At 37.0% G+C, this 25,524-nt stretch overlaps 1 protein-coding gene across 11 annotated transcripts in view; it reads right to left on the bottom strand.

The window, feature by feature from the left end:
* LOC129416160 (sorbin and SH3 domain-containing protein 1) overlaps positions 1–24,643 on the bottom strand; it is a 57,148-nt gene extending 32,505 nt beyond the window's left edge. For 4 of the 11 annotated variants that reach the window (XM_055170418.2, XM_055170424.2, XM_055170425.2 and 1 more), the window contains exons 1-12: positions 24,526–24,642; positions 13,626–13,668; positions 12,985–13,071; positions 10,825–10,941; positions 9,821–9,933; positions 8,945–9,077; positions 8,407–8,543; positions 8,229–8,289; positions 5,462–5,536; positions 3,306–3,335; positions 3,103–3,199; positions 1,823–1,937 (exon numbers count right to left, since the gene is read on the bottom strand). In XM_055170418.2, coding sequence (XP_055026393.2) covers positions 1,823–1,937; positions 3,103–3,199; positions 3,306–3,335; positions 5,462–5,536; positions 8,229–8,289; positions 8,407–8,543; positions 8,945–9,077; positions 9,821–9,933; positions 10,825–10,941; positions 12,985–13,071; positions 13,626–13,668; positions 24,526–24,531 — 1,014 coding nt within the window. In that variant the 5' untranslated portion in view covers positions 24,532–24,642. Of the gene's footprint in view, positions 1–1,822; positions 1,938–3,102; positions 3,200–3,305; positions 3,336–5,461; positions 5,537–8,228; positions 8,290–8,406; positions 8,544–8,944; positions 9,078–9,820; positions 9,934–10,824; positions 10,942–12,984; positions 13,112–13,625; positions 13,669–24,525 lie in introns of all 11 variants that reach the window. The other 7 variants (XR_008635188.2, XM_055170426.2, XM_055170419.2 and 4 more) reach the window with 6 other exon arrangements.
* Between the last annotated feature and the right edge of the window lie 881 nt (positions 24,644–25,524).

The following is a 25,524-nucleotide window of genomic DNA, read 5'->3' as shown; positions in this document are numbered from 1 at the left end:
TAAAAGTCTTTAAACTCGTACAGTCTGACATTGATGGGAACTGAGATTATACAGTGTGACATGGACTTAACTACGATATTGATCACACAGTGTGGCAAGCAACAACCCTAAAGGACTAATAGCACAGTGTATTTACTGTTATACTGAAATTGTTCAGTGTAGTTCACTAACCGTTTTCGTTATCTTACCGTAAATGTACATACGTAACACCACATTACACAGGCTAAATGCAGTCAATTAAACGTTGCAGTGGGAGTTTACCTGAGTTTCCAGCATGTTGTGTGATGCTTTCTCCGGTGTGTTACATCTCAGTTTGGCCGTCGCTCATGAGTTCGAGCACGCGCTTGTAAACGTATTGGTTGCAATCTAAACCATCACCGCTAGAGGCCGCTGTAAACTACATACAGCGCCTTTAACTCAACACTTAACAGCCTTTTTCAACGGAGTTTCAAAGGAGTATAAACGATCCCAAACGAGGCATAAGGGTCTTATCTAGCAAAACAATTGTCATTCTCGACAAGAAAAACAAAAAACATGCACTTCTAAACCACAACCTCCCGTCCAGGTCCTGTCCTGCGTGACCTAACGCAAATGCGTAGTGACGTAGAGAGGTCACGTGTTACATATACGAAACGCACATTTGCGGACCATTGTAAACAATAAACTGACACAAATACATTAATTAGTATCATTCCACATACAACAACGTCGGAACACTCCTCTTTCTCAACACTTGTAAACACTGGGGCGTAGTTTCGCGTTCGTCCTCTGTGACCTCTTGACGTCATGATGCATTGCGTGGGGTCACGCTGGCGCATCACGACCGGATCTAGACGAGAAGTTGTGGTTCAAAAATGCATATTTTTTATTTTTCTTGTCAAAAATGACAATCGTTTCGCTAGATAAGACCCTTATGCCTCGTTTGGGATCGTTTATAGTCCTTTGAAACTCCTTTGAAAAAAAAAACGTTGGGTGTTGAGTTGGGTATTGGATGTTGGGCTCTATTAAAGTCCATTAAAATGAGAAAGCTCCTGGGATGTTTTCCTCGGGAAACATGGTTTCTTCTCGACTGAACAAAGAAAGACATCAACATCCTGGATGACACGGTGGCGAGCAAACCATCTGGATCCTCTTCCAAGAAAACTGACTATTCCTATGATATAAAATATTATATATAAACTACAATGAACTACACATAATACAAGAGGCACATACTGCACACATTATCTTCTGTCCTAGATCAGATCTGACCTGAGCCATTTTTAATACAATTAGAAAAAAGGCCAGGGTTTAAAATGCACTGCATGTCCTCCACAGTAAACCTATTACAGCTGTATGTCATCAGAAAACATTATGCAATAGCAACAGCTCCAAGAATGAGTCACACTAAAACATCAATCATAAAAAATACAACGCTTCCATGAGAAACAGCAGTTTACAGTCCACACATGTACGTATACAGTAAGTCTGTATACAGCGCTCGGTCTGGAAACTATTAAAGTCTTTGGTGACTATCACTCATAAAGGGTTCCCCTTCTGCGTATACTTAGCAATGACGTGTACACTAACTGTATATATCAACACAGTCGATGAGATGAGGATGTGTATTTTATGAATTACATCATCTAAAAGAGATCCCCAGCACAAGTCACATACTCATATCTGATGATGTCATGTATAAGACTAATACAATTGCAGCCGTGAGTGGTGAGTATGCTGTACTTGTAAGTGAAACAGGCAAAAATCAGCCCTAACTGCAACGCACGGCATGCACAGAACTCCACCACCAACAGCACATGCAAACATACAAAAAACATCATACCGGTCTCTCCAGCCTCAGTACAGAAGATTTTCCTGGCTCGTACTCAAATATGCTCCTGGGCTCGGCACGGTACTTCCTGGTGTCTACTTTCTTGTCAGGGGGCTCCCACTCGTTCCTGCAAGGATGCATGGAAACAGAGTGTTACGGTGAGGGAGGTGGAGAGTTGCTATGGCAACCAACAAGGACAAGCATAGATATCTATGAGGACAAGTATTGGCTAAGCGTTACTATACGTGCTGCTTACAGCATCTTTTAAAAGCCCTGGATTTAGGCTATTCATCTAATAGCTATGACTTTGAAATAACATGTGTTTTATAATGCATTAAATCTACACACATTATCAGTATGTGTGATCCTGGGATAAAACAACGCTCTACCAATAAAGCTACAGGATACTTTCTCAATTAACTATAGCCATAGCACAAACGTTGTATATAAAAAGAAAATTAAATGGCCTCATTACCACCAAATTCTAACAAATTAGAAAGTAACAGGAGTTAAAGGAAAACACCACCGTTTTTCAATATTTTACTATGTTCTTACCTCAACTTAGACTAATTAATACATACCTATCTTTTTTTAATGTGTGCACTTTTAATCTTTGTACAGCCCCTCGTGAATGTGTTAGCATTTAGCCTAGCCCCATTCATATCTATGGCTCCAAACAGCGATGAATTTAAAAGCCAATGAACACTTACATGTTTTCCCTATTTAAAGACTCTAACATGTTTAGTTATACAAGTAAGTATGGTGGCACAAAATAAAACTTTTGTTTGGAGCCATAGGAGTTCTCCAACTTGGAGAAAATATCAAAGATTAACGTTAGCAAGTATTATTGTGGTAATATCAAATAACTTCTTGATGGTTTTACTATGGTATTTTTAACCCATCATGGGTAAATATTGGACAGAACACATGTTGGGTTAAAAATAACCCAATGTTGGGTTGTTGATATGCAACCATGGGTTATAAGAACCCAGCATTGGGTCTATTTTAACCCAGCTGTGTGTTCTGTCCAATGTCCCAACATGGCTTAAAAATAACCCAGACATTTTTACACAGGGTGTAGCAGTTGTTGAATTTGAAATCACTATACAGCAATCGCTTATAATGTCAGTATGACAAATGTTGCCATATTGAGGCCAAGTGAAGAAATGTCTATGTTGTGCAACACTAGCATGATGTAAGAATTCACACTGTAATACAAAAATTTCATCACATCATTCAAAACTCCTGTGTTAGAGTCTTCATAAGTCAATATACTTTATTAAAATGGTCACCTGTGAGGTGTTAGGGAGGACGTGCGTGTTGGCACAGGCATCTGTACTTTTGAACTTCCCACATCAGCAGCGCTTTTTGAGCGAGGAACAGTCCGCACTTTAGAAGAAACGCAATTGACAATTTTATGCACTGGAACACAGCTTTCTTTTAAATAAAATCCGGATTCATTTAATAAGTAAATACAAATTATTAAAACACTTACCATCCTCAGCAGCATGTGTTGGGCTGTCATCTAAAGAAAACGTAGGAAAGAGATTAAATTATTGCTAATATTGAGTGATTAAAGTAGCTTCTAAATGTGTATTGAACGTAGTACAATGTAAAAATTCCTTGTTGCACTTAAATTTTTAAGTTTAATCAATTTGAAAATTACAATTACTTTCTTGACTAGTGAGAAGTTATAAAAAATAAAGTTGAAAAAATTTTACTTTATTTGTATAATTTATAGCAACTTCCTCATAATTCTTCTTCATCAAGAAAGTGAAAATGAATTGTAAATTTAAGTTGATTTTACTTAAAAATATAAGCGCAACAAGGAATTTTTACAGTGTACTATTTAGAGGAGGACTGGGGCTATTTAGAGGAAGACTAACTGGCAAAGCTCTCCTGATTTTGCCAAGGTGTTGATGTCCTCAGGGCAACATTATGTTGACCCTGGGACAACATTTCAATCAACCAATCAGATTTTAGAAATAAGTTTACAGTTTGTTTTAAGTTTAAGCTTAAAACCAGGATTAGCTGTTTCTAGACCTTTGTCTTTCACTTATCATGTCCGTCTGATTTTAGGGTTTGGTTATGGTTAGGGTTTGGGGTGGGTTTAGGTTTTATTTAGAAAAATGTTGTCCTTGGGTCAACACAATATGTGGCCCTGGGGACATCTCTCACTTGGCAAAATCAGTTCGAGCTAGCTGGCAAAACATAAAAGTCCTGGCTAAAAAAGAATTCAAAATACGTGACCGTCTGGGAAATTCAGGCTAAAGTCTCATAATCTAATAATTCGATAAGGTGCATCAAAGTTTGATTTCAATCATTGAATTCACATTTATTTCAATCTTTGACATGACCTTACTCAATATTAAAGATATCAAGGTTTTATTTTCACAAAATCATCTTTACATTATATATGATGATTTTTCAGTAAATCATAAAAATATTCTTGCTGGGTTTTCAGATACTAAACATACAATATGTGACAGCTAGCCCATGTCACCCTACACAAAACAAAGGCCCAAAATACACCACATACCCATACCAAAACATAAGACTGCGCTCTAATGCTGCATCTCCAGGGGGTTTCTAAACATCTAATATATAGCAGGTGAAAATGACTAGGATTAGTGTGACATATATAGAAGTCATTATCAGCCAATCATCAACTAGGCCACAATATTGCTTTAACATAATTTAACCAGTAGATGGTGGGCTTGCCCTAGCAGTGTATTTTTCAGATGGCCTTGTTTCAAATCACAAATTAAATAATTTTCGACAGAATGCATGCATTTCTAAAACTTTAAACTATTCCAGGTCACATCGATACGAGCTAAAATAAATATTTCAAAACATCGCATCGCATTGCTAATCCAATAGATTCACAAAGGCCATTAGCTGTGTTGTGACCACTTTAATAATTCAGCAGTATAGTTCTCTACAAGCCCAGGCATCAAACACATCACAGAGGAATGAGAGCTTTTAAAATAGAGTCAATCAATCTATAAGTTTTAAATACATGGTGGTGTGGTCTTGAAAATAGCTCTATTACCTTGAGTGCATTGATGCCCCTAAAGTGCTGTAAGTGCCACTAAAGTTGTTGACAGTGTGTATGTATAAAACCACATTTATTGGTATTTGTGACAGAATGGAAACAAACATATTAAAATGCTATTAGTATTTTCATACAGTAGCAAACCCTGGTGACCTCCATCTAAATAAAAATATACAGCCACATTGTGTGTACGACCTCTGATCATCAGCCATTCTAATAACAAATGCACATTAGTTTATGTTTTCGGTTATTAACAGTCTGAAAGTACAATATTGATGTTCATCATGGCAAGGCAACATCTACTTTTTGTAAATGTATAGTAGGATACAAAAGTTCATATTTCAAGGAATTCAGAATTGTTCTTTTTTATTTGAATGATAATTTCATTAGAGAATTAACAAGAATTTCTTATTTCTGACATCATAATTAAATGCAAGGTGGTAACTGTATACTAGATTAGCAATTTTGATATTTTTTTTAGTTCAAGGAAAACCAAAATGAAACTGACATTTAACAATGACCAACAGAAGCTCCAAAGACTCCAAATGGATGTGAGATGTCCATTAAAGTTCACATTAAAACTGTGTCTAAGGTACCTCTGGTTCTGATCGGCCTGTCATTGCTCTCAGGGAATATGTAGGTGGGACGATATGGATTTTCTTCGAGAGGCTCTGAGTAAGATGGGTGAAAGACAAAACACAAACTGACAAGGATGAACACACACCAAGATGTGACCAGACTTGATGAACACAAAAACATAAAAAATGTTAGTAGCACTTTATTTTACAGTGCGTGTACCTACCTTCTACATATATGGCAAATATGCTGAACTCACAGACAAATGCGTGGCACCCAATTTCGAGTGTATGGTAATTAAATGGTATCATTACTGTACTTACCAGTGGTACATTCTTGGTAGTTATTATTTAACTCTAGATAAGTACTGGGTAATATCAGATACATACTCATAGTGTAGATATACTGTAACTACCAAGAAACACCACTACACCCACAAATGAACATGCAATACAAATATTTAGTACTTACATGTAAGTGTGGGTTAATGACAGGTACTTAAAGTGTATGTATACTGTAACTAATATCAAACACTACTGTACTTACAAATTGTATGTACATGGTAAGTGTGTCGTACATACAGGCCTTTACCTACTCAAGCATTACCTACTGGGTACATTCACTAGTAGGTCCATAGTAACTGCATGGAAACAGGACTGTAAAATAAAGTGTTGCATTTTACACATTTATTACACAGGACCTAACACCTAAGATATAGCATAGTATACATATGCCACTGTTAGTTATATTAACTAGTAAAACCATAAAATAAGATGCATTGTTGTCTATAACTTATATTGTACATTCATTTGCAAGTACAGTAGTGCCTCTTGTCAGCCACAGCATACCTACACTATAAGTGTCAGGACCCGTCTGAATCATGTGTTAAATTAGATTTAGTCTTTGTGTTCGGGGTCCTGGCAGTACCATGTTTTATGTGGGAGATGCATGGTTTTAGTATTGAACTATTCTGACCACGCATTTCCCAGGTCTCGTCACTTTTCCCCCGATCCCTTACTTATGATTCTTTTCAGGTGTGTGTCATTAATAGCCTGGTAATACCATCCTCTGCTATTTTGCTTCGCTTCATAGACAGAGTCTGGCTGGGCACAATTGACAATCGTTTTCCTTCTCGTGGGAGGGGCTTGTCTGAAGTTTAAAATCATTGGTCTAAACGTAAGCCAATCACACATAACATTTAGATATGATGTGCTTTATGCGCCGGATCAGCCGCATCGATCGAATCTCTGCTGTAAAATACACGTATGATGTGAAAACAAACCCATCGAGCGAAAATACCAGAGTTAACATGGCTATGAACGACTTTTGCAGATTATGTAAAGTAAATCGGGCCATAGCTAGTTGAACACTATCCTTACGGTGGCTTTCCACTCACGTCTAACGGGAGGAAAGCCCCTCTCTCCTCTCAAACTCTTCCACCAGACAACCATAACCATATGTAAATTAAATCTTCCTACCTTATTTTCTGGTTAATCAGGAATGTCACCAAAGAATGCTTGCCCACGCGTCCTCCACCATTAACTGTGAACAATATAATTCCCTTCCATGATTTCTCGATCGTTGTGCACGTCAAGCTGTGCTGCACACAGTTTCTCGCTGACGATCGGTAAAGTTGATAAATTAAACTTTTCCAAAAACTTGTCGGGAGTAGGGCAACAACATAATCTCCATTCAAATGTTTAACAAACACTTTTCTTGTTCGGGTTTTAGTTGGCAAGTGCCGGTTCTCCACAACAGAGCAAATAGCTTTCTGTGTCTCCATGTCCGCAACAAACTACAACCGTGACTCGGCGTTTAGCGTCTACGTCACGGCTCTCAGCCCGCCCTCTGTTCGTTGATTGGACGGTCGTTTTGAGACCGGGGGAAAACGGTTTGAATGGGAGGTATCTCAGACTGAGTACAGAAGCGTAATGAAATTTAGCGGAAGTACGAAGTCTGACGTAGTCAGGCTATGTCATTAAGTTTTCCCTACTTAAAGTCCTTGTGTTTGGTGTTTTGTACTGGTCCGTTTTGTCCTGTCAGTGTGAGTATTTGAAGTCTGTTTAGTTTAGCCTAAGTCCGGTTGCTTGTTATTGTTTTTGTAGTTTAGTCTAGTTAGTATAGTCCTGTGTAAATCCTGTCTTTTGTTCAGTTTATTGTTTGTTATTTGCCCCATCGTGGGTTTTGTTTTCTTGTTTTATATTAATAAAGTGTTTAGTGTTCATATACGTCTGCGCTTGGGTTCGTCTCTAAAAATCCTTACAGATGATAACAAGCAACTGGACTTAGGCTAAACTAAACAGACTTCAAATACTCTCACTGACAGGACAAAACAGACCAGTACAAGACACCAAACACAAGGACTTTAAATAGGGAAAACTTAATGACACACACCTGAAAAGAATCATGAGTAAGGGATCGGGGAAAAAGTGACGAGACCTGGGAAATGCGTGGTCAGAATAATTCAATACTAAAACCACGCATCTCCCACATAAAACATGGTACTGCCGGGACCCTGAACACAAAAACTAGATCTAATTTAACACATGATTCAGACGGGTCCTGACAATAAGTATGTATCTGGTATTACCTAGTACTTACCTAGAGTTACATAATAACAAGTATGTACCACTGATAAGTACAGTAATGATAGCATTTAATTACCATGTAGATACTCAAAAGTAAGTACCACACATTTATCTGTAAATACAACATATTTACCATGTATGTACAAGGTAAGTACACATACTGTAAAATGTATATGTGAATAACAAGAAAAAGCTATACCTGGGACTTTGTGGATCTGTTTAAACATGCTTTTGTACCAGTCCTTTGATATCTCTGTGTTCTGTAAGAGAACAGTATGCAACGATTACACAGATGACATCTATTATTTAAATAAGGTTTTGGATACATAATACATGCAGGTGTTTCCTACAGTAAATACTACGGGGGTGTGCCTTACCCGCACTGGGACTCGAGGTGCTGGTGCAGTAGACAGTTTAATTCTCTTGCCTTGCATGTCTACTGGTGTTTCAGTGGGAGTTATTATCTGGCTGACGGCAGGGCTCTGGTTAGGGCCACTGCCCTTCTCTGCAACTGTATTTGAAAAACAAACAAAACAAAAAATAAATGCACACTAACCTGGTCATTTTGAATACATGTGTGTTTGAGTGATTGGATGTTTGAATGAAACCCTGAAGAGGTTTAGTACCATGTGATTTTCACCATATCCAAATTAGCTAGTCTGTATCTGTGGTTTTCATGCAACTGCCCAGAATAATGGCAGGTGTGATCCTCACCCTAATTCCTCATTCCTACGGTTAATATCATGCTCAATATATTATGAACCCGCAAGCAAACATTGATAGCACACCGAGATTGAAATAATAATACCAAAAAAAATCTTTGCACCACACCATCTTGTTTTCATTCATATATCATATAAATCATTTTACTTTTCAATACTTCTTGAAGTATTGAAATGCTATTGTGTGATTTACCTCCTCTGCTGTGCTGCAGTAAGACGATTGTAGGATTCACGCTGCTGGTAGGGGGATACGAACAGGACGCTTTGGTTGATGAGCTAACAGCGCTTCGTGGCTCAGGACGGGACGTATGCTGAGGTGAGTCCACCTGAAGGACACACAGAAGCACTCTTCCTTCACATTTTGGTTGTGACATACAAACTACTTTGAATCTCCCAGAATTCCCTCTTTGAGGCCATTTGGATAAAATTTGCATAAACTTTTCTATCAAGTAAATGATGGTTAGGAGGAAGACTTCCTTACAATATTGCTGAAAACAATGAAAAGGTAATACTGATTATTTTTGTTCTCTTTTAAAGAGGTTATATTACAGTTCATTACAAGAATATTATGTCATCTTGCTTTTAAAACACTGATAACAGTTCGATCATTGCAGGCATTGAAAGTCACATAAATGATTTTCTAAAATGTGTTATAAATGTATTTTTAAGTTAAAATGTATCTCTCTGTGGTCTAAGGGGTTTTTAGGGCTCTGGGAAAGTTTTAACCAGCACTGACATTTGTGCTTAAAAACATAATAATGGCTAAAGTCTCATAACACTGTGTTCAGCACAAACTGGGCTACAATATCATATGAGCAACATGTATGTACATGTTTGTGTTTTTAAGAGAAAAATGTTTATGCATAGTTTATGAAAAAGCAATAAAAATTGTATTTGCCAATAATACAGTATATTAGATGATATTGCTTGCATAACTAAATTTACTTGGTAGTCCAGATACGGTATGAGCTGTTACATTTACTGCCTGTATATCACTTTAACACAAAAAATTAATTTTATAAAAAAAGCATATAGCTAAAAAGGAATAAAGTGTGGCACAGTGACTCACCTTTGTCTGTGTCTCATTGACTTGTGTTGAATTTAAATCAGCTGTGGTGTTGTTTACATCTTTATGCGCCAGACCTGTTTCTGTTTCTCCATTGACCGCACCAAGCCAACCACCTGTGATGAGTCCAAGCAGTTTGGATTTAAAAAGGATCTGTAAATATCCCAGAAACTTCAAACATAAAAAGGCATAAACATGATACAGAGCCGCCCGCACTTGGCAGTCAAACTGTTTGTTTTCAATGCAAACCGCAACTTGCGACAGAACTGATTCCTTAAACCGCCCCGAAACGAATCACCAGCCAGAATCTGTCAGAACTGAACTAAGTCTTCCTTCACAGAGATGCGAATTTATTGCTGAAAAAAATATTCTCTGAACTTTGTCATGAGAACAAGGAGACCATTGAACCCACTATAAGAAGTGTTTGTTTCAATGGCCTTTTTATTCAGGCACAACAACAATTAAGGCATCTCTCCCTAGAGCTGGAAGTTAGCCAGGATAGTTCCAACATGGAGACGGTGAAATGTCCTAACTGAAGGTCCGCGTTTCCAGACCTCACAGTGGGTGTGAGGACAAAAGACTTCTTTGATGACCTCCAGCAAATATGAGCGTTCACGCGGGGTTATTCGGCCAATGAAGTTGACTGTCAGACAATGTTGTATATGTTCAACACCAAGCCACTTGAATAAACTGTGATGCATGATTTAATGGCCAATTTTGCCTGACATTTAATGATTGATGATATATCAATACCACAGCTTCACAAATGTAATAGGAAAAAGGAAACTCAAGGAAGCAATAAGAAAGCCTTGCAGTTAATGGGGGTACAGCAAAACAAAATGTTTGAGAGCACTTTTTAGCATACATTATCTGAAGCTACAAACAAATCATAAATGCCATTATTATAATATACAACAATTAGTCTGGCACCGTACCGCTGTCTGAAATATATTCGGAGCACTCACTCTTTAAAAACATAAAGCTTGCATTTTTCATTTCCAACTCACATTTGGCTGGGTTCTCGGGTGGCTCTTTGCTTGTGTTCTCTTCATCATCAATGTGCACAAGCGTCGCTCTCAACATAACAGCACCCTTCCCCATGCAAACACGAGTTGGGTCCAGCTCTGCACAAACAAGAAAAACAAATAAATTATGATCTTTTCTAATATATTTATGTAAATGACACACACATATTTAAAGGAAATGTATTTTTTCCCTGCCTGTGAAATTCAAGTCTCATTATGTCTAATTATGAGATAAGGAGCATCACAGTTTGATTTCACTCACTGATTTCATGTTTACTCAGTCAATATTAAAGATATCAAAGTTAAACTTTCACTGAATGTTCTTTACCTATTATAACATGATTTTATATACAGTATATTACAAAAAAATACTTTTTTGCCTGGGTTTTTACAGGCAGGGTCATATATGGTTATACATCAAAACAGGGCCGGTTCTAGATATTTGGAGGCCCTAGGCAAAATTTATGTTGGAGGCCCCTCTAATTTTCAGAATAATGTGAGAATTTTTCTAACCTATAAGAAATCATTTAAGCACTACAGTTATCAAACATCTTTTCCTCCATTACTTTATCAAGTTAACAAATTGATTACATTTATGTTAAAATTTGATTGGAAATTATGCAAAACCACACATGTTAAACATTTTAAGGCAGGAAAAAAAATTAGGTTGTTGTGGAAGCAGGATTTTTTTTTAAACCCAGCGTTTGTGGGATAACACAAGATAACAGTTTTTCTTTCTTCAAAGAGTGAAATTAAAAATAAAAACACAGACATTATTTCATTAAATGAGCATCAGTAGTTTTTTAGTAGTTTTTTTTATTTTAGCTGGTTATAAAGAGGATTTCCCCTCTTACTGAACCAATAAACAGTATAAAGTTATCTATTATCTACTTTTAGACCACAGATATATTCATATGTATTGCATTAGGGGAGAACCGGGGCAAAAGTAACGTGGGACGAAAGTAACACAACGATTTTCTCTGAACCTTGATAACATTTACATCCCAGACTATGACAGCATCTTTAGCACACAAACCATTGACAGAGCTAACAAATATTGCGTTATTTACCAACACATTCTCACTTCCCAAGGCGTCAAAATCTGAAGCATGCTCAAACGCCCTCAGCGCCAGCACGAAGACGCGAAGGGCGCCCCCATGCGCCACCACATCGACGAAATGGGAACTCCGTTACTTTCATGCTAATCCCTCAGCGTCGGATATAGACGAAAGGGAATCCCGGAAGGTGATGCCGTCACGTTATGTGACGATCGGCAGGATCATGCCGCTTCTGGACGGTAACTACTAATTTTTTTTCCAATTTTTAAACCATTGTCGCTTGGGGTTGGGGTTAGACTTGGGGTTTGGATGTCAGTTTGTTTATACTTTTTGTCTTCTGATTTTTAAGCCACTGTTGCTTGGGGTTAGAGTTCGGGTTTGGGTTAGGATGTCTGTATTGGTTTATACTTTTTGTCTTCTGATTTTTAAACCATTGTCGCTTGGGGTTAGGGTTAGAGTTGGGTTAGGATGTAATTTTATGTAACAGAAAGTCGTTCTAACCCCAACCCCAAGCGACAATGCTAAAAAATTTGGAACAAAAATTGAGTAGTTACCGTCCAGAAGCGGCATGATCCTGCCAAACGTCGCATAACGTAACGGCATCACATTCCGGGATTCCCTTTGGTCTATATCCGACGCTGAGGGATTTGCATGAAAGCAACGGAGTTCCCATTTCGTCGATATAGTGACACATAGGGGCACCCTTCGCGTCTTCATACTGACGCTGAAGGCGTTTGAACATGCCTCAGATTTTGATGCCTTGGAGAGCGAGAATGGGCTGAGACCATGGATATATTCATATGTATTGCAATACCTTATATATAGGCTTCTTCAACTTCATGCATAGCTGCAAGAACCGACAGGTGGATGACATCAACGCCAAGCGTGAGCGAATTGTGAAATCATACAGAGGAGTTTGCTTATCAAGCCTTCTCGCGTACTTTAATGTCAAACTTTATCTATTGCTGTCAGTAGTGATTGTTGGACTAGCACATATGGATTTAGCAGTTATGGAGGCCCCCCTCCGAGCTTGAGGCCTATAGCGCCGGCCCTGCCTTAAAAACGTAAAAAATATTTCTCTCACCAGTTGGCATGAGGTCAGGCGAACTCTTCATGGTTCTCAGCGGTGTTACTCGCACAGCAGATACAGTGCGTCGGCAGGCTGGATGAGCTTAAAGACATATATCCATCAGCGGGAATATTGAAATGAACTGTCACAGCAAAATGACTATTAGTAGACTTTATTGTTGGACTTTATAGAGAATAATACATTATTCTTGACTAACCATAGCTATATAAAGCCCCTGGGACATTTAAAATTTAACAAAGATAGTAATTTACAGTGTTCTTGGTTGTCTGGCACAAATATCAGGAAAGATGGATGAACGGAAGGAAATAGACATCCTGGCAGTGAGAATACTGATTCAACAATGAGTCAAGCCAGAGGACAGAGAGACTCTGTTTCTGATTGCTAAGTCATGAGCCAAATAGACAGATTTATTCTTATTTACTATTGCCTTCATTTACTGCAGTGTTTTGATATAACCTGAATGATGCCTTATTTTTATATATGATTCTATATGTAGTTTGAACAAATTTACAACACTCATACAGTACAGACAACACGTTTATGATGTTTATACAATATCGTTGTAATAACAGGTTAGCTAGACCTGTGTAATGTTAAAGAGCTGGATGAAGGTACAAAGAGAATGGCGTGCTTACCGGGGGCTGCATCAAATTTCACTGTGCCCTCTGCTGGAGAGGCCTGCAAATGAAAAGAGGTGAAAGATGAGATGAATCTGAAAGGTGTTCAAACGGGAACAATGTTATTTCACGTCAGACTGTGAAGAGCTGCTGCAAAAGCTGCCTTAAAAACAATTAATTAATTTGAACAAATTTCCAAACATTTGTGTTTACTAACGTTTCAATATTGCATTTCCCTTATCTGCTATACTTTCAATCAACAGATTGCGTCTTGTGTGTATCTTATCCATCTACATCAAATGCACTGCAATCCACCTGGTGTTTTTAGTAACGTTGTAATTACACATTTCACCTTTAAATGAATTCAGGAGTAATGTTACAAACAATTAATTGTGTTGAAGCACCAGCGGCTGTGGTTTACACTGGAATAAGATACAAAGTGATTTGTTACCGAGCATTGGTTGAATGGGAAAAGTGCCAACAGAAGTGAATGACTTTCAGTAGATAGCAATGGAAAGTTAAACAAAAAAAAAAACAGTTTCTTTTCAGTATTTCAGTAGACCAAGATATAAGCCAAGAACCTGGACCACAAAACCAGTCTTAAGTAGCATGGGTAACAAAAGCCAAAAATACATTGCATGGGTAACAATTCTCTATTTTTCTTTCATGACAAAAATCAGGATATTATGTATAGGCTAAAGATCATTTTTCATGAAAAAAAAATGTGTACTTAGGGATGCACCGATAGGATTTTTTTGGACCGGATTTTTAACCTTATGTTACTAATAAGTGAGGGATTGGACATAGACATGATTTTTTATCTTTTCCCATTTTTTCCTTTCAAAGCGCCATTGTGTGGATGGGTGGACTCATCTTCTTATGCGTATTGTCACTAATATGGAAAGTATGAAAATATGGAAATTAGTATGATCATTTGCTGGTAGGCTATGTGCCTTATTACAATGTTTTACGCTACGTCCAACAACTTTAAAGCTGTGTGCTGTATATCTTGTGTCTGTTTGATTTATAAATATACAAAGAACGATTTTCTTTTTGTTGTTAATATGAACATCTGATGGGAGATGCCATCTTACTTTAAATTATTATTAATCCCTGACTGCATTAATGAATGCATTTAATTGCATTTAATTTAATTAACCAGCAGATTCACATTGCCAAAAACACTCCACTCATACGTTTTTATGCGTAAATATGCACTATGTATTGTTTAATAGCCTCTCTAATTAATAAATCTGCATTAAGAAAACGAAATTTACCATTAAAGGCTGTTTTTAATGTGTTTGGTACGTTGCTTACGTTATCCGCTAAAGCACTCTGAAAGCGCTATTCATTTTACCGTAACTCCTCAACCATTTGCGCTATCAAAAAAGGAATGGTTCCTAAAAGAAGATAAATTGCACCAATCGCTTACCTGTAGTCGAGCGCGTTCAGGGCGCAGTAGAGAGAGCAGATCTGAGTGAAAAGGGAGTAACACCGTTAAACGCCTTTGAAGCAGTGAGGTAAAAAAGCCTCCTAAATGTATAACACTGTTGACGCGCTGTTGGTGCCTTGGGACTTGACAGTCCGACTGTTTAAGTTGATTTTCAATAAAGCAGTGTTGATTTTGTTAGCTTCTGGGTCCTGTTATGTTTCAGAACCTGGTAATGCTTAGGTAAGCCACGGGCTTGTTTCTCGCCAAACTCGCTGTATACACCTGAAATATAGTCTTTGGCAGGATTTGCGTGCACTATTATGTGCATCCTCTTAAAAAAATGATGATTAAAAATGGATTGAAGTGCGATCGGAGCTTTTCGTTTTGCGTTTCTGTGGACAGCGCATCTCGGGAACGGAGGTATGACTTTTAAGACTTGGGTAAACTTCCGCGGGGTCTTAAAAAAATAACATTCAGAAAGTTAAATTTAAGTCCTAGAATGAAGATCTGGGCGTTTTAAAGCCATAGATATAACTTTCTGAAGGTTAGTTTTTTGTAAAAACCCGCGGGAACCCTGATAAGTGCAAAAATAGAATTTAAAATGTGTAACGCCGGTATCAACGGTTTTGCGAAATCCATATCATGGCGTGACACAATACCGGTAATTACTATCATACCGGTTTATTGCCCACCCCTATGAGATGGTATCATATTATGGTGTACAGTTACACCAATCAGAACACAAAAGACTTCCCTTACATTGTTTACACAGATAATAGACCTGGTCTAAATGAAAGCATCTAACATAGACTATAAATAACACAGAACGTCTCTTTATGAACAGTTATGTAACAGCATTTGCAATTTAATCGTATTGGATTATGTAAATATAGTGTTTATATTACTTGTGTATATTTCATATCACACTAGAAGAGGAATCACAGTAGATTTAAAAACAGTCCAACAATGATATCTGCATGCAACACAATTTAGGATTTTTGGAGGGATTACCTAAACATTTTATTTCTTTCTTTCTTATATGAAACTCTGCATGCTTTATAGAAGATATATTACTAATACAGATTTAGTTAAGCCTTTTGTAACTAAATCAAAAAGCATATGAAAGATTTATTCATACTAATCTGTCTGAATAACCATTTGGCGGCTTACCTGTTAATATAAAATCTTCAGCTAAAGGCCTTTAGCTCAGCTTAAAGTCCTAACAAAGACCCAAAACAGGGAGGGAGCCCCTTTAAATTCACTTTGTAATGGCCTATCATACGAATCCAATGCTATCATGCCCTGTTCTCTTCTAACCACCTTTCATAACCACGCTTTGCCTCTTTTATGGCCATAAATGCCAAGATGGACCTGTCAACACCTGCCACCTGGGAATGTGGCACCCACTCAGTATGTGATGCTCAAATTATAGCATTCTGCTTTCCATCCTCTTCATCCCTGTCTGGAATGCCAGACACCACATGAGGATGTAAACTATATTAAGATAACTGTAAGATAACAGTCCAAATATTTTACGATGGACATTTTGTCATATTAAAAGTACTTGGTGTTATTAGCGGCACATTTAAGAATGAGGCACATACCAGGTCTGGACCAGAGACAAACTTGGTCACAGTAAAAGTTTAAAAGACTTATGGTCTTTTAAAGGTCAAATGCTGTCCTTAAAAAGCCAAGTTTAGGCCACTTTAATGTATTAGAGACACTTATATTAATGAATACGATGTGATTTAAATGTCATGCTATAAATAATGATTAAAAAATGAGCAAAGCAACGGATAGGATAGCATAAATCACTAAGAAATAAATCTAAACTTAGTTCTTTTGTGCCATTAAAACATTACTTTTAAACTTTTAAAGTTCATCATGAGTAAAGAAATGGGTGAAACACCATTTGTACTTAGTCCAGTTCTTATTAAAGTCAGAGATCATTCAAGTCACAGGTCATAAGTCTTGGTGAGAAAAGGGGGCCTGCGAGGGCTATTTTGTAGCACAAGCCAAATCCTCAGTTTTATTCCAATTCCAACTCGGCTAAAGAAATGTTTAAAAAAAAAATTACAAGGAGATTCAACCTAAAACAATGCTGGGTTATTTTCAAAAATGGGACAAACCCAACTTCTGGGTTAAAGGATTAGTCAATTTTCTTTTAAAAAATCCAGATAATTTATTCACCACCATGTCATCCAAAATGTTGATGTCTTTCTTTGTTCAGTCGAGAAAAAATTGTGTATTTTGAGGAAAACATTCCAGGATTTTTCTCATTTTAATGTACTTTAATGGACCCCAACACTTAACAGTTTTAATGCGGTTTAAAATTGCAGTTTCAAAGGACTCTTAACAATCTCAAACGAGGCATAAGGGTCTTATCAAGTGAAATGAAAAATAAAAAATATGCGCTTTTAAACAACAACTTCTCGTCTTCCTCCGGTCGTGTGACGTGCCAGCGCGACCTTGTGTAATACGTCATCACGTCAAGAGGTCACGGATGATGCGAAACTTACCCAGTGTTTACAAGTGTGGAGAAAGAGGACCGTTCCGACGTTGTTGTATGTGGAATGATAATAATTAATGTCTTTGTGTCAGTTTATTGTTTAAAATGGTCCGCAAATGTGTGTTTCATATATGTAACACGTTATGCCTCGTTTGAGATCGTTTGGAGTCCTTTGAAACTACAATTTTAAACTGCATTAAAACTGTTAAGTGTTGGGGTCCATTAAAGAAGTCCATTAAAATTAGAAAAATCCTGGAATGATTGTTAAATAAAAGGCATGCACAATAATACAACACTCAACTACAAACAAAACAAGTGTGAGCTTTTGTGAGCTGTGTGACACTAATTCTTATAAATAAATATCCTTTAACAATAAAACGTTGCAGTATTATTTTGTTGCATTCTGAATTTCTTAAAATTTCCTGTCAATAATCCTGCTGCATTTGACCATTTTTAAAAACTTGGCAAAACCCCAAGAATTCCGGGGTGTAGAAAAGACTGGACTTTGATATCATGTGATTGCAAAACTATTGGCACAACGAAGGACTTTTTGAAACTTATGAAATATCTGTGACAACCCTCCAATCACCAAAAAAATCCAGATGATATTACCAAAGAACCTTTTGGCACATCATTACAAAATTCCTAAAATTCCCAACAGTGTGTGTTTGCATATTACACTTTTTGCTTAATCTGAATATGTTTTTAACCAGCAACTTTCAGCTATAACATTTTTTATATCAATTATTCAGAATTCTTCCGATTCTGTCATGTTTTGTTAATAATTAACAAGCTGAAGGTCATCACGTACTGTACTGCCATCCCTGACAGTTTTCCCATTCCGTTATGCCAGCCCCATTAAAATGATAAAAGAGGTGACACAGTCAAAAGTGTCATGATATTCCATCTCTAGGGATTGCCTCATTCTATTTCCATGGCTATTTCAAAAAAATTCAGCTTCCTACACAAAAGAGATGTACAAGGGGCCTGCTGTATCCGAACAGGGAGGGGGGGCTCGTTACATAACCCAGTTTTACTTCTGCTTTGTCAACAAATGACAGAGAGAGAAAAAGGCTCACCAGAATCACAGCACACAGCTCCAAACATGGTTTGAGAAGAGCGCTGTGGGAGAATGCCACTAAATAATATAAACATCTACAGCAGACACTAGACCAGGGACTCATCCGTCCTTTGCTGTGCACATTTAAACAACCACATCATAAAAGGAAAAGTATGCAGCTGCTGTGTGTTTTTCAGGCATAATTGATCCATATATGCCTTAAGTCACAGCTATTAGTGTGGATTTTAGCAAGAAAGAAAACTAAACAAAAGCAGGTGTAGAGATAATGTAATTCAGTTCAATAATACTAGCAAGAGGGGAGAGCAGGAGCGAAAGTACCATTTTTCAGAAAAATTTAATTTTAAAAATAGACAGAGATATATTTTTGCTGTGATCAGTAACTCACAAGTGTGTTCTATCAATATCAGGTGAGATTTTGTAAAAATGTAAAACGACTTCAGTATAATTTTATTTTAAACTTAAGTAGTGAATTGTTACTTTTGACCCCACCTGCAGGGACGAAAGTAACACACAGGTGAGTCAAAAGTAACACAACAAAACAAAATAGATTTTTGTGTTACATGTGTTTTTATTAAATATACATGACTATGACCTCGTTAATATGTAACTGCAAACATATTTTGTAATTTATCTTTGTCAAAAATAATGAAATTACATTTTCATCAAAAGCAACAGTACAAAGTTTTTTTTACAGATATTAGGACACATTTCTCAAAACTTAGGTCACTTTTGCAAAACTCTTCACACTGTTCAAAACAATAACATAATACAAAACTGAATAAGACAGCAATTTGCTACATTTCTACAGTAATATTTTAATGAAATATATTTTAAATTTTAAAATTAAATGCTATAAAAACAATTGGACAATTGGACCAGCCACAGCTGTCCACAGCCGAGTAGATTAGCATTACCATTGTATCAGTAGAATTAAATAAATAAACAACATAAAATATTGATGAATCATGTCTGATTCATTCCAGTAACATATATTGCAGTGAATTATAAACAGAGATGCGTCCTTGATTTACACAACAATGCTACATGTTGTTAGTGTTTTTTTAGGTCATTGCTTTGTGGATGATAAAGTGTGTTTGTCGGCTGCCAACCTTTGCTAGTGTTCTGGAAGAATGAGTTGATTTGAGACTTGAATAAAGTGTTTTAGTGCATTTTGAATGTGAAATGAACTGCTTTGCCAAGCTGAAAGTTGGTTAGGAGAACTGTATGAAGAGTTTTGCAAAAGTGACCTAAGTATTGAGAAATGTGTCCTTGCATCTGTAAAAAACTGTAAATTGTTGAGAATAAAACATTTTTTCAACACTATGAAAATGAAATTAAATCAAATTAGAATAATATACATTTTTTACATATACAACACTATTAGCAGCGGGACAAAAGTAGCAAGTGTTACTTTTGTCCCGACAGGATCTCCTCACATTTAAACCCAATTTACTTTTATTTTGAAAAACTCTGAGAAGTCAAACTTCAGTATGAGCACTAAATAACCTGTAGATTGATCAGTATTTTAACACATTAAACCAAAAACACAACGCATTATAAGAAAAAAATTACAGCTTTAGGAATTTATCATGGTTGAAAACACCTGTCTGGATCTACACGCGAAAAACGTTAAAGTAAATAACGCAATATTTGTCAGCTCTGTCAAGAGTTTGTGTGCTAAAGATGTTGTCATAGTTTGGGATGCAAATGTTATCAGGGCTCGGAGAAAATCGGTTTGTTACTTTCGTCCCGCATTACTTTTGCCCCAGTTCTCCCCTAATAACAATTATTTTAATACTAAAAGTTATTTTAATACTAAAAATCATTTAAACACTGTACCTTTAAGCAAAGACTACCAATTACAATGACTTAAATGGTCAACAAATTGTTATTAAGCACAATACTCCTTGGATTTATAACAAATGAGGCATTTACCACAGAAGGACTACAACCGCTGAGAGATATCTTCCCAACTGATAAAACACACATCACGCCCCCTAAAATAGGGTGACATTTAAAAATAAAAAAACGGCACAATATTATGTCATGGAACAGATATGTCCATTATCTCTGGAAGACGTGAGGACATCACAGCTGTGTATGATGAGTCAAAGTCTCCTGGCTTGGCCCTCACAGGCCCCTGCATTTGCTGAGCGGGACAGGCGAGGTGGGAGGAGCGCATGGTGCATGCACAGCATCAACAATAGCTTGAGCCAGAAAAAAGCCTTTGTGGGCAGCATGGATGTTCTAGAAGGACAGATGAGGCAACGATAATAAGTTTCACACTTGGGCTACAAAGCAGTGTGGAATGACAGGCCCTTCTGTCTGCGTACATATCGAATGAATGACAAAGTTCATAAGACACAGAGGGATTGATTTCCAGTTTTAGACTGAGATTTGGGATACTGAATTTTGGTACCCGTAAGTAGGCCTACACAGCTCAGAATGTGAAATAATATACATATGTTGACCATATCTCTATATTAGTTGCTTTTTTTAATGATATTTAGAGTTAATATCGTGCAACCTAAAAATTCTCTTGCAGATAACAATCACTAATAAAACAAAAAAGCAACTTATCAGGCATTATAATTTGAACTTGATACTTTTCCAATGCATTTCCACCCCGAGTCCTAATAAGTTTTGCTACGAACGCATTTGTCTCCATGACATATTGATGACCTGCTGTTTGCTCTATGTTATAAACACGGTGTTAGAAATTGTAAAGCAGTGCAACCATTGGCTGGCGACTCTCAGTCAACAACTGTTCAGCCAATAAAGATTTTTGGAGTCACACTTGGAATGCAGACACCGACAACTGCTGCAGACCTCTTAGTTATGTGGCTGGTGCCTGATAATTTTGTCAGGGGATGTCGACTTTTCCACCACAACTAAAAACAGCACTGTGATAATCCAAACATTTCAAGTGCTTCCCTAATGGTGGGCAACATGATGAACAACCTGAAATCTCGGTGTTGAGCAATAGCACAAAAACAGGCTTTATAAAGAGCGCTCTTTAAGGAGCAATTCACAATGATTATAATCAAATTTAAAGAATGACAGACTTTTCACACCCTTTATGCTCTGCATTTAAACTATGAATCCTCATTGGTCATGGTCAACCACCATCCCAACACTGATCTCATACCAGCTGGTCTACAATCTGTCAAAGCAGCACGCGGTGTACAGAAAAATCTGTCAGCACAACACAACCTGAACCAGACACTTGTTGTTTGCATTGGCACACTGCTTTATGCACAAAGGCCTTGAAATTTGTGCCATTGTCAAAATATAAAGGCTCACACACATTCAAAGTACCACTCAAAACCACAGCCAATGGGGCTTGAATAAAGTGAGGGGAGAGATGAAGGTTGCTTAGCAACATAGGGTAACATTAACTCGATGTCGAGTCGATGGGTCTGGTAGAAAATCCCATCGAGGATGACTCAATCATTGAGTTTACAAGAAAGAAAACAATGCACAATGACGCCTCTAAAATCAATACAAAACCTACTATCATGATTGAGTTATGCAATAAAGTCAATGGCATATGGCTTCTAGTTTTAAAATAGATACACTAAAAATACCCCATATTTTCATCTGTGGGATATCTGTGAAAAACTGGCAAAAATTGCATAACGCATGACTCATAATTACGCAACCTATTGTAAAACAAAACAGCAAAAGTATTAATACAATAATTCCCAAAATCCTGTCGATGTGAGCTCCATAAACCACCATGAATAGAAAACATGCGATTCTAATCCCACTCAAAGCACTTAACCTGTCCACTACCAATCTCCTGGACTTTAATGTCTTATCCCACTTGCTTTTGTTCTCTAGCTGTCCATATTCAATCTACATTATGCAAAACAAAATACGTAAGTGCATCCAATAAGAAAGGCAATCTTTCATTTTTAGTTCACAAGTATCTGAAATAGCAGTAAAATGTGAAGTGGCACCAAATGAGACTTAGGGAGACATTGAATAATGGCACGCTATTAGCAGTCAAATCATGTCTGGGCATAATTTCAATGTTAAAAGGAAGCTGCAAACAACTTTCATGGAATTTAAGAGCACTTGAGGTGCTTATAGAAACAGACTAGCTTTAAAATATTACTATAAAAGGTATCATGGTCAACAAACTTGCCCGCTGTAACAACCTGATGATCCACAGAGCCAATCTTTTGGGTGCCTGTTCACCACATTAGACAGTAACACGATTCTACATGTGGGTTATAAAATATTAACCACCCAACACAAATTATTCATTATCTTTGTAAGGTGACTGCTTCCAAAGATGCTGGCAGTAACTTCACCCAAATGTTGCCATCTCTCACCTACTTAAGATTTTAATGTTGCTCACTTCCTCTTTGCTGAAATTCTATATATCACCTGTGCCAGAAGATGATAACATCAGTGTATATAAGTCAAAACATCTATAAACACAGATATAAATTAGGTCGTATTAATGAATATCGAAGTTAAAGATGAAATACAGAATTATTTAATACTAAACACTATGCCTTTTAACAATATAGTGGTAGGAAGAATGCATTATACTGTAATACTGTATAATACCAATAAAATCATTTTAAATGTACAGTATGAAAAAGTTTAGCTATTAAGATTTTCTATAGGGTTTAACATTTTTAGTACTGATCAACTAAAGTAGTCCCAGGGATCGCAATGCTGTTCCTCTGCCGTCATCATGTTATTAAATTTAAACCACTGGATTCCTTTCAAAATGCCACAAGAAAAATGTTAAACATTTTTTTAAATTAGTGTTTCATTTTATTAGTCTCCATTTAAAACTTCCCCTGGGATATTTACACAGTGGTTATGTGGAGACCTGTTATTTTTCATCCCCAAATACAGCATTTGTATACTTTTCTGTTTACGAGCCAAATCTCTAAATCTACATCGTATACGGTTAAATGATCCCGAGGGAACAGCCACAGCTTTAACCTTTCCTTTGCTTTTAAACATTACGTACAAACCATAAAAACATCACAATCCATGTCCACTGATCGTATACACAACTTTTTATGACTTGATAAAAGACTTGCCACACACTTAAATGATTCATGCTTTTATAAAATTGACTACTTTTGCTTAAAGAACTATAATGAATACTTTGAGACGGTTTTACAGCATTGTTTGGTGCCTGTGTGCCAGTTCATTTTGGCAAATTAACCATTTAACAACATGCTGCATCAGAAAGCGCTGCCTGCCTTATATCACAAACTTGCCATCTAAAGTCCTAGGTTAAGATCTGATAAGTTTAATGTTCGTAATTGGTTCTGAATTGAAATCACCATGGTTACTAAATTGATAAGATATGATTCTAAGTAAGGATGTTCCCAATCTAATCTTTTTTGTAAACAAGCAGATATGCTATTGTACCGTGACACTGACTTCTATATAAACTGCCTGATTTGTCCCTTTTATTTTTTCAGGACATTAAAAAAGCACTGAACGGAGTTTCATGTAACTGTCTATTCCCATATCAAGTCAATGCTTCCTTATTTGGATGTCAAGTGCAGCAGTGATGAGAATACAAATAGCCTACAATGAATCTTTCACCCTATCACCTTCATAACCGCTTCAACCTTGTAACATTACGAATTTCCTTATTCATATTTTATTTTTACAAGACTATATATAGCAACATAATCACTGGTGCCTAAGTAACAAATGGTAACCCACGTTGCCGCACTTCTGCAAAGCGCTGCAAATGTACAGTAGGCTATCTGCAATGGATGGATGCTGCGGTTAACCCTGAGGCAAAAAAATCAAACAAAAACGAAAGCGTGCAAACTTTAAGCAAAATATCATTTAACCATTCAGATACTGGGACTATGACAGACTGAAGTATGTGGATGCATATACTCACCTTCATAAGGAAGCAGTCCAGCTTTCTGTATTGATAACACTGCTGTCACAGCAGCACGCGCTTGCCCGAGCTTGGAGCCTCGCGCTGTCATTACAATATCCCCTCGCTCACTGGAGTGGGTGGAGAGGGGCGTTCCAGCAGGAACATTTACGTCTCACAATAATAAAACTCAGCTTTTAACATTAATGTTTTTAATGTTTTAAAACGCTTAAATATAATGTTTTAAATAATAATATGTGACCCTGGACCACAAAACTAGTCATAAGTAGCACGGATATATTTGTAGCAATAATAGCCAAAAATACATGGGTCAAACTTACAAATTTTTATGCCCAAAATCATTATGTTTCATAAAGATATTTTATAAATTTCCTACTGTAAATATTCCAAAACGTTATCAATAGTAATATGTGATATGATTTTTACAGGATCCGGTGAGCAGTCAATCTAATCAGGTTTCAAATACATTTGTGAATTCTGAAGTGAGTCGGTGTAATAATTAGTTTCGAGATTTTTTGGTAAAAAATCTATATATATTTTCCAAAAATAAGCTTTTTTATGTCGATTAGGGCGAACGAAATCATTAGTGAGGTAAATATGCACGTCTCAGAAATATCCACTAGAGGTCGCTGATGACAAATGGACCGGGATGGTCCTCCAGTTGCTACCATTATATGATCAACAGTGCTGTGAAGTGAACGGTGGTCTCTGTATGAGTCCACTTAAATTACTGAACATGAGTGAATATTGATCGAGTGCTGCGGGCGCCATCATGTGTCGAGACGTGGGGATTCATTCAGCACCCACGTGATCAAATAGCCTGCGCGCGTATTTTGGCAACAGAAGTGGTGTTGTTCCCCATTGGTCCTAACGTGTTAGCAACTCAGAAGGTTTATTAAAAAACGTTTTCCCAGCATCAAAATGTATGGTTTTTGCGTTTGGTTTGCACTAATATAATATACTAATATACGTATATGTATCTGGCAACTTTATTTTTGG

The sequence above is a fragment of the Misgurnus anguillicaudatus genome, chromosome 11 (genome assembly GCF_027580225.2).
Source record: "Misgurnus anguillicaudatus chromosome 11, ASM2758022v2, whole genome shotgun sequence".
In the NCBI taxonomy this organism is placed as follows: domain Eukaryota; kingdom Metazoa; phylum Chordata; class Actinopteri; order Cypriniformes; family Cobitidae; genus Misgurnus; species Misgurnus anguillicaudatus.
Note: the sequence above shows the minus strand (reverse complement) of the source record. Positions and strands in the feature narration are given on the sequence as shown.